This window comes from Asparagus officinalis, chromosome 10, assembly GCF_001876935.1.
Source record: "Asparagus officinalis chromosome 10, Aspof.V1, whole genome shotgun sequence".
Lineage (NCBI taxonomy): Eukaryota > Viridiplantae > Streptophyta > Magnoliopsida > Asparagales > Asparagaceae > Asparagus > Asparagus officinalis.
The window spans coordinates 53,551,003-53,565,855 of record NC_033803.1 but is presented as its reverse complement, the minus strand read 5'-3'; the positions used below and the strand labels follow the sequence as shown (position 1 = coordinate 53,565,855).

The 14,853-nt window shown below is 36.4% G+C and overlaps 1 protein-coding gene across 1 annotated transcript; it reads right to left on the bottom strand.

Annotated features, from left to right (window-relative positions):
- Positions 210-8,408, bottom strand: LOC109826742. The gene is made up of 4 exons (XM_020393758.1): positions 8,172-8,408; positions 5,242-5,322; positions 2,790-3,140; positions 210-513 (listed from the first exon to the last, which is right to left on the bottom strand). Exons 1-4 carry the CDS (start codon positions 8,406-8,408, stop codon positions 412-414), a joined length of 771 nt encoding a protein of 256 aa, XP_020249347.1. The 3' UTR covers positions 210-411.

Here is a 14,853-nt window from a genome sequence, read left to right as displayed (position 1 = left end):
TAATTTGAGAAAATATAACATCAATAGTTTTGTATATTTATCTCAAAATATAAGGAATACTTCAATAAATCCTCCAGCTGTTGATTGAATTTGAAACGGTTACGAGTAGGTCTTACTAAATGGTGAAATTTCCATTTTCAATCCTTCGATTTCAGATGCCCGGGCCTTTTAATTCGATCAAACTGAAGATTTTAAACGACATGCTGCTGTTTGCTAACAATATTTCAATATTTCTACAGTCCCCTCAAATATTACCAGTCACGGTAGAGCAACACATACGGATGTGTTCATCGTAATCATATACATATAATTTGGTAAATAGACATACAAACGGGTGTTTAATATTACATGATGTGAGTTATAAACAATAATAACACAAAAATTTGGAAAGTGGAACTAAAAGGCATCCATTCATACAGTTTGCCTCAAAAACTGTACAACGAAGTAGATGATAGCCAGAAACAACGCAATCTGATAAGCATCTCTCATAAAACCGTCGTCCCTTTGAAAAAACTGAGACAAAAGCAAGCACCACCATGAAGCTTGTTAGTCTACAGTGATTAATTTTAGCACTTCAGTATTGGAGTCTTAGTGGTTCCCATGAATCGTAATCCCACAAAAGTTTCGAGGGGCGATTCAGAGTGCAATTATCTACTGCATCATAAGTCTGAAATATATAACTTATAAATGTTGGATTTAAATCTAATTAAATCTAATTGTGGGCACATATGATTAATCAATGTGTATTGCTATCTTTAAGGATAACTCACTTAAAGTGATCAATCAATTTGGTTTAATGGGTATTTAAATAAATCATGAGGTTATATGTACAGATACCATGTTGTAATTGTAATTTGATGAGGGGCCAAATTACAAATGTACAACACCTATATATATGGGTTATGATCCCTAATCTAGGGTTAGCCACTCTCATTCTCTTATCCTCATCTAAAGAGATCCATAAGGGAGAAACCCTAATGTTAAAAGATCATCAAAAACCTTAATCAGGTTTTCCTCAAGGATTCAGGTATATGCTTCCGCACCTTTTGATTCTTGTTAATCTCTTTGAATTAATCATGGCTTTAAGGTTTAGATCTATATATATATATAGTTATATAGTGAAATGATTTGCTTATTGTGAGATGGTCATTCTACACCGTTACATTCAAATTAATAGTTAGATTTAAACTAATAGGTTAATTAATTAAAGACGTATGGCCTTATAATTGTTTGATTTTCCGACCAAATCTTCTCTAACCCTAACCCGAAGCCGAAGCTGAACCTTAACCCAAACCCAAACCTAAACCCACTAACCCTAACCCGAAGCCGAACCGGAACCTAATCTGAACCCTAACTCTAAACCCGAACATGAAACCACTAACCCTAACCTGAACCCAAACCCAAATAAGAAAGAGAGGAGTCGGAAGGGAAGATATGGAAAATCTTAGAGAAGATTTGGTAGAGAAATCATATAAATATGGGACTCATATATCATTAATTAATTAACCTATTGGTTTAAATCTAACCATTAATTTGAATCTAACAATGTAAATTGTCCATCTGACGTTAAGCAAACCATCTCATCATATCGCTTCTATATGTATGTGTGTGTGCGTGCGCGCTTGTGGAGAGTAGATTCAAGAAATATGAAGGGAAATAACGAAATATACATAGGCAAGTACTCCTAAAATTACCATGTAAAACGTTTTATAGCAGCAACTATTTAATTTGAAGGGAAAAAATTGGTTTTGGATAGTGGATAAAGGAAAAAATTAAAATTTTGCGTCGTGATATTAAGCTTCCGAAATTTCTTACAGTGATCAACCAGTAGCCGAGTATAGCTCAAAAAAAAGTTGATCATTGAATAAATGTTTAACTTTTACAATTTGTTTGGGAGTTCACCAATAGAAGGGAAAGTAAGGTAAGGAAGGGGGAAACAGGGGATGGGAAGGAGACAGAAGGTAAAATATAGTATCATGTTTGGGAGCTTAGCGAAGGAGATGGAGGGGAATTTATTTCACCATATGTTTGAATTAATATCAACCACTGGATTCATGTCATAATAAGTTTACCATCTTTCACCTTCATTACACCCCAATGTGGGAGGGAATCAAATCATATTATAATAGGAGGCTAAGTGAAGTGCAACTTACACCCCCCTTCCTCTCTCTCCATTGCCCCCTCAAAGAAACTTCCAACGGGGTGAATCTTTTCGCCTCCTTTTTCATACCCTCCATTAACCTCCCATCCATCCAAACAGGGTCTTAGCCTTCATCTATCTCATTTAAAGTACTATTTCTACAATAGTTGACAATGCAGTATTTTCACATGATGCTTACTTTACCCGGTGTTTATTCCTAAGACTAAACTAGTTAGAAAAGTCCAGTAGTAAGAGAACTTAGCTATCAACGGTTAATGTCACCACAAAGATGGATTATATTTCAGGACCCTAACGTATTTCTTCGGTATATTACTTTTTTCCAATTTTCAGTAGACAGGATCCCACAAAAGAAGGTAAATTTCACTTTCTACAATAAGGAACATGTTTATCTTATTCCCCCTTGGCAATGGCTCAGTGTTGGCAAGATAAACTACGATAAATTGCAAATAACCCTCCTCCTCTATTCAATGGCTCTCATCAAACCTCAACTCTTTTATTATCACTTAATCACTTATCATCACTGGATTGGCATTTCAAATTTAAGGCTAAGTTAAGGGCCATGTACTGTTGAAAGTACAGGTAAGGAGGTCATCTTTTTTTTACAGCAAAATGAGCTAACCGTGCTTACCTTTGTAGGATCTCCTAATGGGTCCGGATACACATCCATTTTCTCCTTTTCAGTGGAGAAGCCAGATGTTATATCCTTAGCAGCATTGACTGTATCTTTTCCAGACTCGATTGCAGAGAAAAGCCGCCTAGAAATCCAGAAATATCCCTGAGCAAGTGCGGATGATGAAGACACGTCCCAAAACTCCTCATGTTCAATCACTTGTCCGCTTATTTGGTTCAAAATGAACTGAGAATTCACACGAAGAATCAAGTCGCCTCCTAATGCAAATATAGGATTTTTCGGTTTCCCGCGAAGTGTCCACTTGATGCTGAGTGTGCTAGTTGATAACATAACCATGTCCTGCACTGTCTGACGCATGCATGGTTTCCAAGTCAGCACATACATTGACAGTTGCCAAGTATTTGACTTCAATAGTTTTTCGATATTAGTACCTTACACCCTTCAGTTTTTCGATATTAGTCCCTACCACCTTTCATACTTCCAAACTAGTCTCTCAAATCATCGAATATGTTATTAGGTCCCCAATTCGTTATGTATTTTTAAATCTCCCCACAAATCATCGGAATTGCTATTAGGTCCCGCAATTCTCGTAAGTTGTTTTAAAGTAATCCCTCTAATTGTTACTTCTACTCTTTATTGGTTGGACTAGTTTGAAACTTATGAGAATTGGGGGACCCAATAGCAATTTCCTTGATTTTAGGGACTAATTTCACAATAACTTAAGAATTGGAGGACTTGATAGCATTTTCAATAATTTGAGGGACAAATTTAATATGAAAGATTTAAGAGACTAATATCAATAAAAACTGTTAGAAGAAATATTCCTTTGTGTGGAGAATAATTGAGTATTTATAAAATAGGAAATCTGCAATAAAATAAAACAGTTATTTAAGTGGTAAAAAGAGAAGCAGTTAAATTTCTGAAGTGCATCTACAAAAGTTAAAAAAATGAATGCTCTGCCAGACTCTTCTCGACACGTGTCTTACAATATTATAGAAACTTTTTACTAGCGCTCATTGGAATGGATTGGCTTTACCAACCAAATATTAATAAACTGGCATGAAACTTTTCACCAGCTCAACAGATGAAATCCATGGAACTGTCTGTTATCCTTGAAGACTGGTAAGTGGAGAACTAAAAGTATCTGAAATAAGTTAATGCTGACATAGCCAAGTTTTGCTCTTGGTTACAGAGAGAATATCAAAATGGAGAGCATCCAGTTATTTATCATTCTTGTCATTGGCAGAAGCAGGATACTAACTGATATCGAAACCAAATCCATGGAGTGTGATCCAAATCTTAGGCAAGATAACCATGAGTTAGAATGCCGTATTGAAAAATCTACTCTTTGGTCACCCAACTCAAGCTCATGTATAACTGAGAACCCTCCAAATTCCCCTTACACACTAAAAGGATATGAGTATGATATTCTATAGCGAGTTGCCTGAGGCAAAAGAAAAAGAAGTATATGCTTCTAAGTTCTAATTAATAACTCGAATCTCTCTCACTAAAATGGCCACTTTTGGAAGACCAAGGTTCAATATAGCGGCAAGAAAAGTTACTTCTTTTAGTTTTGACTTGCATGGAAGACGAATCAAGGATATCTACAAACAGACTCACAACTTTTCATGTTAAAATTGATAAGAAGCAATTTAGCCCTTTTAGTCAATACTTGGGAAACCTTGTTATTCTATTGACAACATATAGAAAGTGGATGATGTCTTCAATAAAATGACCTCACCGAGAGGGCAAGGTCAGTTAATATTATCCCCTCAAAGCATGAACACCCTTGAAATGTAGAGGGGAAAAAAAGACAATTTTTCCACTTCAAACCATAGATTTCCTAGGATAATCATACTTCCTGAAAAGAAAGACCACTTTGATCATGCATCCTTTCCTTTTCACAGGCACCGTAACCAACAAGTTTCACTTATCATGAAATTGAATAGGAGTGTCCATAACATTCTAACTATAAATATTAGAGCTTATTTATTTAGTTCATACTTGAAATTTTATGTTACATGAAGTCAGAAACAAAGCTACAACTATAGCGTCTCTAATGCTTTGCATTAAACATGTAGTACGCTTGACATATAGTCGAGTATAACCACTAATACAATAACGAATTTAGACTTCGAAATGTTTAACATGAACATGCACGAACTTTCTCAGTGATGTCCCACAAAAACATTAGCCTACAGACTTTGTATGAACTGCAGGAGCTGATTCTTTTAGCCGAAATCTATGACAACCCCCCAGATGCTTGCAAAGTACTATGTTACAACATGGTCATATTACTCTATTAATACATTTAGGAAACTTATCAGATTATTGTTTCCTCGGTCAAGTGTGATGACTAAAACTAGGCTCAACTTAAACTAGTACAGTGCAAAAGGTATAACAAAAAGTTTAAAAAAACTAGAATAAAATTTCCGATAGTAGTTCTTACCACAGAGGGATTCTCCAGTGCACCAGTTGCCCACAGTGGTCTTTTGTACTTTTCTCGTCCTGTAAAGGTCCTAATAGGGTCCTGCAATAAGGGAAAAAGATTGCATACAGTTTGTTTTCTATGAATAAAAATCAAATTATATGTTTCCCAAAAAAAAATAAACCATGTAGGCAAATTACAAGCAGCAAATAATGGGAACACCTTACAAATATAGAGTTTTCTTCTTTAGCCAGAATAATTTTTTTAGCCTTTGGTATCCTCCGCCTAGTCATGTTGAAAGGATGAACTAGATAAACGACATGACTAGCTCATGAAAGTTGTAAATTCCAACTGATTATATATGCCATATTGCATATTAGTTTTAGGCTATTGTGTTTACATGTCATTGTCAAATCTCAATGGAAGATCAATCACATTGGTAAGTTAATTACATATTGTTATTTTTAGCAAAATAAATGTGTGGACTTCCCACAACAAAAGTGTCATAGCACAAGAGTAACTTAAAAGTTAAGAGCATTTGCTTTTAGGAAGGATAGTAAAGTCTACTGCTATATACTAAAACAGCAGGTGCTAGTTGTGGAAATAACAGGTGACAACTGTTGCATCTTTATTATAATTATCATTACTATTAGAGGTTATGGGTATCATATGTCATATGATGAGATTTTCTCATATACAATGATGTGACTCAATCTCAACCTTGTATATGAGGAAATCCTGTCATATGATCAGGATATCCATTATTCTTCTACTATTATAGTTAGTATAATTATTATTATTCTGATCACAGTATCTATCTTATCTAGTATTAAACATGTCTTTTCAACTTCCATATACCATGCATCATCATCTTTACGTCCAATCCTATCAAAATTCATCAATTGTTATGCCAATTCACCTTCTCCCTCCTATTCTTTCTTTCCCAAAGCAACAACCACCGGGTCATATCTCTCAAATTCACATAAATTGGAGTTTGAATTTTCTAGATTTTATAAAGATCTTTTTTCACAAAGAAAAGTGATAAAGTTGAAAATGGGAGTTAAGATTTCTACTTATGATTGATTTTGTATTAAAACTAGGTTATGTTTACTACATAGTATTTTGCAACTACATTGTTCTAAAATAAATTTGAAGTTTTCAAAATTTTGTATTGTTTTTCTGGATTTTCTAATTTTCAATTTTCTGCACTTTAGTTTTTTATAACTTCTTCCGACTTTTTGTAATTCTTTTGGGGAAGTATTTGGGATGTTTGTTAATTTTTACAAATTTTTTAACTACGGTAAGGCCCACATTTCACTTTCTCTCCCAAATTCCTTTCTTTTTGTTCTAGCTATAGAATTTGCTGGCACATCAGGAAACTACACCACCCTTGCCAACAACATATTCCATCAACAGAAATGGAGGGAAGCCCATTGGGGAAATCACTATGACAAATTTTCATGGTGAGACCCAGTTTTCTGATGCATTTTCCATGGAAGGAAACAAACACGCCCTTATTCTTTCGTGGGCCTTCCTGACGAAGTCATGCTAGAGAACCAACCCACATGTATCCCTCTAAAGCAAAAGCCATATATTTGTCCCGTCAAAGGCAGAAAAGAGCTAATGTGCAATAGGAAAGAAATTGATGACAATCGTGAATACAAGAACCTTTGAGATACAAGCTTACATAATGAGAAAAGAAAATCAAGGGTTAAGATCGGAAATTAGCATGCACATATCGATTACTTCACAGCATGTTTGTTTCCCAGCAATTTGGATAATTCACTAGAAAACGCATCAGAAAATGGGCTCAACCATCAAGAGTTTATTAAGTGACTTTCTTGCTGGGCTTTCCTCTAATTTCTTTCGTGAAATACGTTACTAAAAAGGCAGTGGAATTTTGTGACACGTCAGCAAAATCTAGTATCACAGCTTTAAACAAAAAAGAGGAATTTGGAAGACAGAGTGAATGAAATGGGGCATGTCATACTAAACAAATTCAAAAAAAATCTAAAAGATAAAAATAATAAAAATATCAAGAAAAAAGCTTTCCCAAAATAATTTGAAACTTTTATAAAGATGAAATTAACTAAAAGTTTTAAACATAAAATATAAGAAACTTAGAAAAAATATTTCAAAAATTAACATTTTATATCTTTGAATAATTATCAAATACTATGTAGTGAATATATCACATTTCAAGTATAAAATCAATCATTAGTGGGGCCCCATAAAACATTTTTGAACTTCATCATTTTCTTTAGAAATAAACAAGAAATTTGTAGAAAAATAGAAAATTAACTTTTTGATTCCACTTTCTACAAATTAAATAAAAAATTAAAATTTGAGAAATTTGAGGCATCCTTGGATTTCTGAAAGTGTCAAAATTGCAAATACAATTGAGGAAACATTCCCATATATTAAAGATCACTATCCTATTTATGCTATAAAGAGCCAGATGTTGAGGCTTATTAAACAAAAAAATTACCATCAATATAACATGTCATAATATATTGATTGATGCAGGTAGCATGCACATCATTGTCCATCTCGTTTGGATATATGTGACTGGCAAATCCATGAATGGTGATGGCGTAGGGCATCAAACACTCTTTTTGCATCTCACCAAACTCAGGAAATAAATAACATCTGATATTTGTAGTGCATGAGCAAAAGAATGACTGAAAGGTGCCAAATCCTAATAATGTTAATCTAGCTTCTTATAAATGATGCAACCACCTGAGTGCCTGCAAACGGTTTGTCACTTATATACAAGATGCTCACGTAAAATCTAAAACCACTTATATAGCATGAAGGCCAGATATTATTCATCAATGTTAAACCATGTGTTATGTCTTAAATTTCTTATCCACAAACCTCCTAAATGAACTAATGAAAGAAATGGTAGACCTATATGAAGTAATTTACATGAAAATAATATCCATTATTACCTTATATTTGACGGAAACAGAATATGATCCTAAGGCACGGTTTCCTTCTCGCAACTCTAAAATATCCCGTGCTAGCTGTCTTGCTGTCGACTCCACAGCTGGGCTACTCAGGCACTCAAATTCGTTGCATAGTTCACCAAAGTCCATACCATCAACTAGCCTGTCTGACTCAGATTTTTCCTTAACATCGGTAGAAGATGATCTTGTTTCATTTGATTCACCCAGAACTGCTAGCATCACATCACAAGTTCGTTTTTAACCTTATGTAAGAATGACAACTATGAAAAAATTGGGAAGTAACACACACTTTATAGTCTATACTTTTATTGTTAATCAAGTCTGCATATTTCAAGAAATAATCAAACCAATATGCAGTAACTAGAGACAATGTATTGCAATGAAAGAGTGGCTCTTCACAGGAAGATGATCAACCCTGCAACCAATCTCCAACATCCCATAGAATGTCCCAGGAAGAAATATGTGCACTAAACAAATAGAGAGAATTCGGCAGTAGGAACAAAACCCACACAAACAAATGAGATATAATGATTCAAAAACAAAGAAGACAATTAAGAATATCCACTAAAAAATGATGGAAAAAAATTAGAAATCAAGAGTATCAAGTTTAAAACATATAGTCTGAGAAAAATTTCACTAACTTCCTGAACCTTAATAAATAATAACACTATTCACGAAGAAAACCCGCAAAGATAGGCTCTAATCCCTAAGTAAACTATCATCAAATAAACCTTGAGATGTAAAAGTAGTCACGAAGCACTGACAAATACATGTCAGAACTTGGAACATCTAAAGCCCAAGGACCAGCAGGAAGTACCAGTTAGAAAAGAAAATAATAATTAAAAAATTGGTTTCACTCGGTACATCTAAAGCTCCTATCTAAAGTACGTATACAAGCTAAAACAGACTCAATAATACTTTAAGCGAAGTCCGTGAGCCAGATATGTCAATATTGCCAGGTATCGGCATTTTTGCAATTATTTGGCTAGTAATTCAGATCCTAGTTTATTTGTCTAGAAACAAGGTTTCTAAAATTGTTTGCTTCATAATATGATGGTCATCATTAATGACCAGTGGCACATACAGGTTTTTACTCATATAGGTGTGATGTGAAAATGTACAATTTTTTTTTGGCATAACGCACAAATAAGATCAACCTAGTTTTAATAGTTCAAGGATGGATACCTTGAAAATTGGCTACATAGAAAGGTAATTTTCTGAAAGGTTTATGTGCCAATTTTGCAATTTATAAAAGAAGATTTACACGTGATACATTTGTATGCAACAAAATTTTAAAATTGTGGTAAATCATGTACAAGTATATTACAAAGTTCCAAGTTAACTTTAGAAAGTCTATATGAGAATCTCAGATGATAACTGTCACAACCAAGCTAGGAGCTTCCCGTAAGGTCACATATCTTAAAGATCTTTCTACCCAAGCAGGTTTAATTATGAAGTTTTCCATAATTTCTCCCTAAAATGGTAACTAAGATCAAGTTTTGAATTTACAAATATCATTGTATACCACAGATCCTCTCTATGCATATCGTGTATGGCACCTTTCCACTTCAATCGGGTTAACACATTCTTCCCATTTTAGAGCACTGTGTTCTCCTCACATCATACTAACACATCACATAGTATGGGGTTCGAGAGGTAGTCCCCATGGATTTAAGTGGTGGCTCTCAAGAATACAGGAGGAGTTCTCCATCTGTGCAGCACTTAATTATATCATTATATGCGATACCTAATTTTGCACATTTTTGTTCTACACAGTTCTGGGTCAAGCTATAATATCAATTGTGTTCACCTGGAGTTTTTCATGATGTCCCTCATCGTGAAATTCTTACCGCTCGATCACTCTTATTTATAGGGTTTCTTCTAAAAGTCCTCCCATAAGATTGTAGCTATTCATGTTTATCTCTTGTGGGACTGGGATAATAGCACTTACATATTGTCACTTCTAGACTTTCGCATGGTTAGATATGCATAATGCACATAAAAAACACAAGTAAAAAATTTCTATTGCACAAACTGCCAACAGTTTATCATGCAGTTTCAAACATATTGAAATTGAGCAATGTCCCATCCATCCGCTTGATGCTATATTGATGTGATCATGTACTCAAAGAGAAAATAAATTCTAAATCTCCTAGAAAATGAGCTTATTCGAGCTACGTTTGGAATAGTATTGCTAGAATAAAAATATACCCTTAACCCTCATCATAACTTCAGTCGGAGACTTTGACGTGCGGTATCAGAGCAATCCATGTTTAAATCTTACCGGCCATAATTTTAGAGCAGATTTTCTTAAAAATTAATATACTTACGTGAGTCCACATTTCGGCCCATAAACAGGACGCTCAACCAGCGATACATTTGGAATATAAAAATATGACACTAAACCCTCACCATAAACTTTTTAGAGTTATATTGACATTAAATTTTTCAAAATTTTACTTTTAAATTGATGGCCGGGGGATTTGAACTCGGATTGCTGAGATAACATGAGGCAAGAGCGCTCATTGTCAGCTTCTTCTTCTTCTTCGACTCCCATTCTGTGGAGGCCACAGGATAAGTGGGTTTCCTATTTGTTAAAACCCCCCAAAAAAAATGGGAGGTTCTCTTTCGCTTATTCCTGTGAACTACAGATCTCTTGTTCCCATCAATTTGGATAAGGATAAAACAAAAGGCTTAATCGCACCGGAATACCCTATAGTTTCCGTGATTTGCATGATTTTACCTTCACTTGTTTTTTGGTTGCGTTTATATATCTTGAAGTTTTTAAAATTTACAGTTTAATACCCCTCCATTATGCAGACGTGTGATACTTTCCCGAAAATTCTCATATTACGCTCACGTACTAATTTTAGAGCATTTTAACCTTGCGTTTTTTTTTTGTTAAACTTATTATTATAACTATCGCGATTCTATTTTAAAACTGTCACGATTCTATTTTAGAATAAAATTTTGATAGGTTGAACGGTAAATTTAGCAAATATTAAGAGTTAAAAATATTCTAGAAGTAGCATGAGAAGTTTCAGAGCGGAGCTATCACCTTTGCACAAGAGAAATGATAGAGGTGCACTCTTCACCACACCTCCAACCACACCTCCCCTCCTGCTACAATACATCAGTGCCCACTTGAGATTTAAAATTGAGCCCCAGTGCACTATAGTAAGGGGAGGTGTGGTTGGAGGTGTGGTGGAGAGTGTGCCTCTAGTGCCTCTCTTTGCACAATTAAGGGTATTAAAGTTCAAATTTTGAGAACCTTAGGATAAACCAGTGCAGCAAACTACAAGCTAGTGTATACAAGTTCAACGTAGTACAATTAAGCCAAAAGAAAGAAAGGGCAAAGGACATTAAAGATTTAAAAAAAAAGATGAAAATATTCTAGCACATTTTTATCGCCTTAATCATCAATACACATCAACATTCTGATACGATTTTAATCATCAGTGCATTTTAATGACCTTAGCAAGACACGTATTCTGATATGATTTATTATTAGAAAATGTATTCTGATATGCTTTATTACCTGTAAATGTTATAGTATCTTCGTCTGGATCTACTACAATCAAAGTGGATAAATTTTAAAATAGAACCCTTTGGAAACTTAATTTTAAAAAACGACCTCTTTTTAAAATATTTATCATTTTTGACTTAATTTTAGCCACATGACTGAAATTGGGTCGAAAGTGACGAAAAAACATTAAAAACTTCGTGGGATTTTAAATCTCGTGAAGTTTAAGGCCTCATTTTAGACCTCATTAGCGCTTCGGGTTAGCGCTAACGAGGCATTAAACTTCACGGGACTTAAAATCCCGTAAAGTTTTTATTATTTTTTTCATCATTTTCGACACAGTTTTAATCAGGTGACCAAAATTGAGTCAAAAATAGCAAATATTTACAAAAAGGATTGTTTTTAAAAATAAGTTTCTAAAGGGTCTACTTTTAAAATTTGTCCTATCAAATTTCTATCCGGCATTTGCTTTGTTACGGAAAAGGAGAAAATTGTTGTAATATAGTTGCAGGCTGTCTAAAAATCAAAATAGATAGCTGATCTCTCATCAAACCCCGACGATGGAAGTTACAATCTGACGACTTCCAGAAGGCTATAATTTGAAGACTTTCACATAGATCGATGAACGTTACAATCTGACGACCTTCACAACAACTGATGAAAGCTCTAATCAACAGCCTTCACAATCAACATCGGGAGTTACAATCTGACAACTCTCATATTTTCAAGGAGCTAAGATGAAGATTACAAGATAATAGTTTTTGCAACGCTCTGCAGAAGAAGATATAAGTCATTGGCTCCTTCTAAAACGCGGAATTCATCTTCGCGTTTCAATTCCTGAAACGCAGGTGACCCCTGCATTTCCAAGCTTCAACAAGCAAAACACGAGCGACCCTCGCGTTTCCAACCTTCAGCAAACGAAGCGCAGGCGACCCCCGCGTTTCCAACCTTTAGACTCCAAAACACGAGCGGCCCTCGTGTTTTTCAACACCCAGCGATTACCCAACTCCGCGTCTCCATTCTAAAACGCGGAGTTAGGGTCCTAAACGCCAACGTGGGCATTTGACTCATTCAAACACGAGCTGAACCGTTGCAGGAACCGTTTTCCCTCCACGATTTGAGGGATTTCCGTCTCACTTAGGAGCGGATTAAGGGGGCGGTTACACCCCTCTCAACCCCATTATGGAGAGAATTAAGGGGGGCGGTTACACCCCTTAATTCCCTATAAATATAGGTAAACTCAATTGAGTTCGGGCTGGCTTTTTGGATCCGAGACTTGGTAGCGAGGAGGAGATCTTTGGCTTCTTCTTGGGGATCTTCGATTTGGAGTTTTGAAGATCAAAACTGCACAAAAGAGAGATCAACATTCATCTTTTGAGAGTAGTCCTGAGAGCTTTCGACCTTGGCGGATTAACCGACTTTCGGTTCAAATCAACTCTTTCATAGAGTTTCAAACTCGTTCAGAGTTATCAACTCATCAAGAGTTTTAAACTTGCCACGCAAGTTCTCCACGGCGTCGAATCGTGAGGAGAAGATATCGTTCCAGTGAATCAAAAAGTTCGGATCGTCAACAGAGAGCAAATTCTATGCGAGCATTCGAATGAGACACTCCATCGCCACCGTGAAGAACCCAGAATTAAACAAAGGGGAGAATCAAATTCATTCTCCTCTCTTTTGTAATCGGAATCCAAATTGTAATCGAGATCGAAGGAATACAAATTAATTTTTCTTTATTTCTTTTACTGCAAATTTTTCCACAAACAAAAGATGGCGACTCCGCTGGAGATGAGCTTCTCTGACGAAGAGGTGGTGGCGCAATTCGATGTCCATCTCACTGGAACAACCGTCGAAACTCTCATGGTAGAGTTTGTTCAAGCCAAGTTTGAGGAGGCTATCTCCTCCGGATCCCTTAGCCCCAAGGCTATGCGTAAGATCCATAAAGTTTCTAAGGAGACTAAAGCTCCAGTTGTGGCCAACTCATCAAAGGGCTGTCTCCCCTGGGGGTTGTATTGTTCATACAGTCCCCTCTCTGAAGGAGAAGACTTAGCTTCGGCACAACTCCAAGAAAGTCGATCCTCCAACCAACGCGAGCTTCGCGTTCATGAGCCTAAACGCGACCCTGGGCTTCGTGTTTCTATTTTAGAACGCAAGCCTCGTGTTTATGAGCCCAAACATGAGCTTCGCGAGAACCAGACTGAATGTGACCCTCAATGGCGCGTTTTACAGCCAAAACGCAAAACTCAAGCCTTCGTTGAACGCGAACTTCAACTTTGCGTTTCCCAGTAAAAACACGACCCTCGCGTTGACAATGAAGAACGCGACCCTCATGTTGCCAAACCAAAATGCGGACCTCACGTTTCAAGTGCCAAATGCGGACCTCGCGTTTCAAGTGCCAAACGCGACATTCGTGTTTCAAGTGCCAAACGCGACCTTCGCGTCTCAAGTGCCAAACGCGACCCTCGCGTCCCAAGTTCCAAATCTAATACAGAACCTGGTGTATACCGTGGAACTTCGGGGCACTGCCCCGAATACTCTGCGTAGCGCGACTAGATTGAGAGGCGGGTATAAGAATTTCATGGATCCAAGGTATCTAAACCAGATTCATATCCACCAAGAGCCAGTCATGTCCAATCATAGACTGAGGGTTCCAGTTCAAACCTCACGATCAGTGAGTAATTCTCCTCGAATCTTTACAACGGATTTGAGAGAGTTCATATCGAGTGAAAGACCGATGCAACAAATTATTCGTTCATTCCAATATGAACGACTGATTCCTACGGTCCTCTCGGGATGTTAATGCTACTCATATGCGGCCAAACTGTTGGTGTTCAACCAATTTACGAATGATGCTTTGCCTAACCAACGACGACGTTCACACATGAAGAAGTCTCCAGAGACCGAATATCCTGGGGTCACTATCAATGTGATCGGCAGAGGGAAAGCCTCAGGTCCTAGTTCCAATGACTCAGAGACAAGTCGTTCACCGACCGTCAGAGAAATCGCTAACGAGTTTGAAATAATTTACCAACGCACTCGGACGCGAACAGGAGCAATTCCTCCTGTCGACTATCGGAGGTTAGCCAGAGGAACCAATTCCGATGATGAACACTCAGTCATTACAGAGTCCCAATCATCAAGCTC

What these genes read in the sequence shown, in the direction of transcription:
- LOC109826742 (XM_020393758.1), bottom strand. Translation starts at nt 8,408, where the DNA reads ATGCTAGCAGTTCTGGGTGAATCAAATGAAACAAGATCATCTTCTACC. An exon ending in CACTGGAGAATCCCTCTGTG is followed by an intron (nt 3,141 to 5,241) that starts GTAAGAACTACT and finishes TGCATGCGTCAG; the next exon opens with ACAGTGCAGGACATGGTTAT. An exon ending in CATTAGGAGATCCTACAAAG is followed by an intron (nt 514 to 2,789) that starts GTAAGCACGGTT and finishes CTTTTGTCTCAG; the next exon opens with TTTTTTCAAAGGGACGACGG.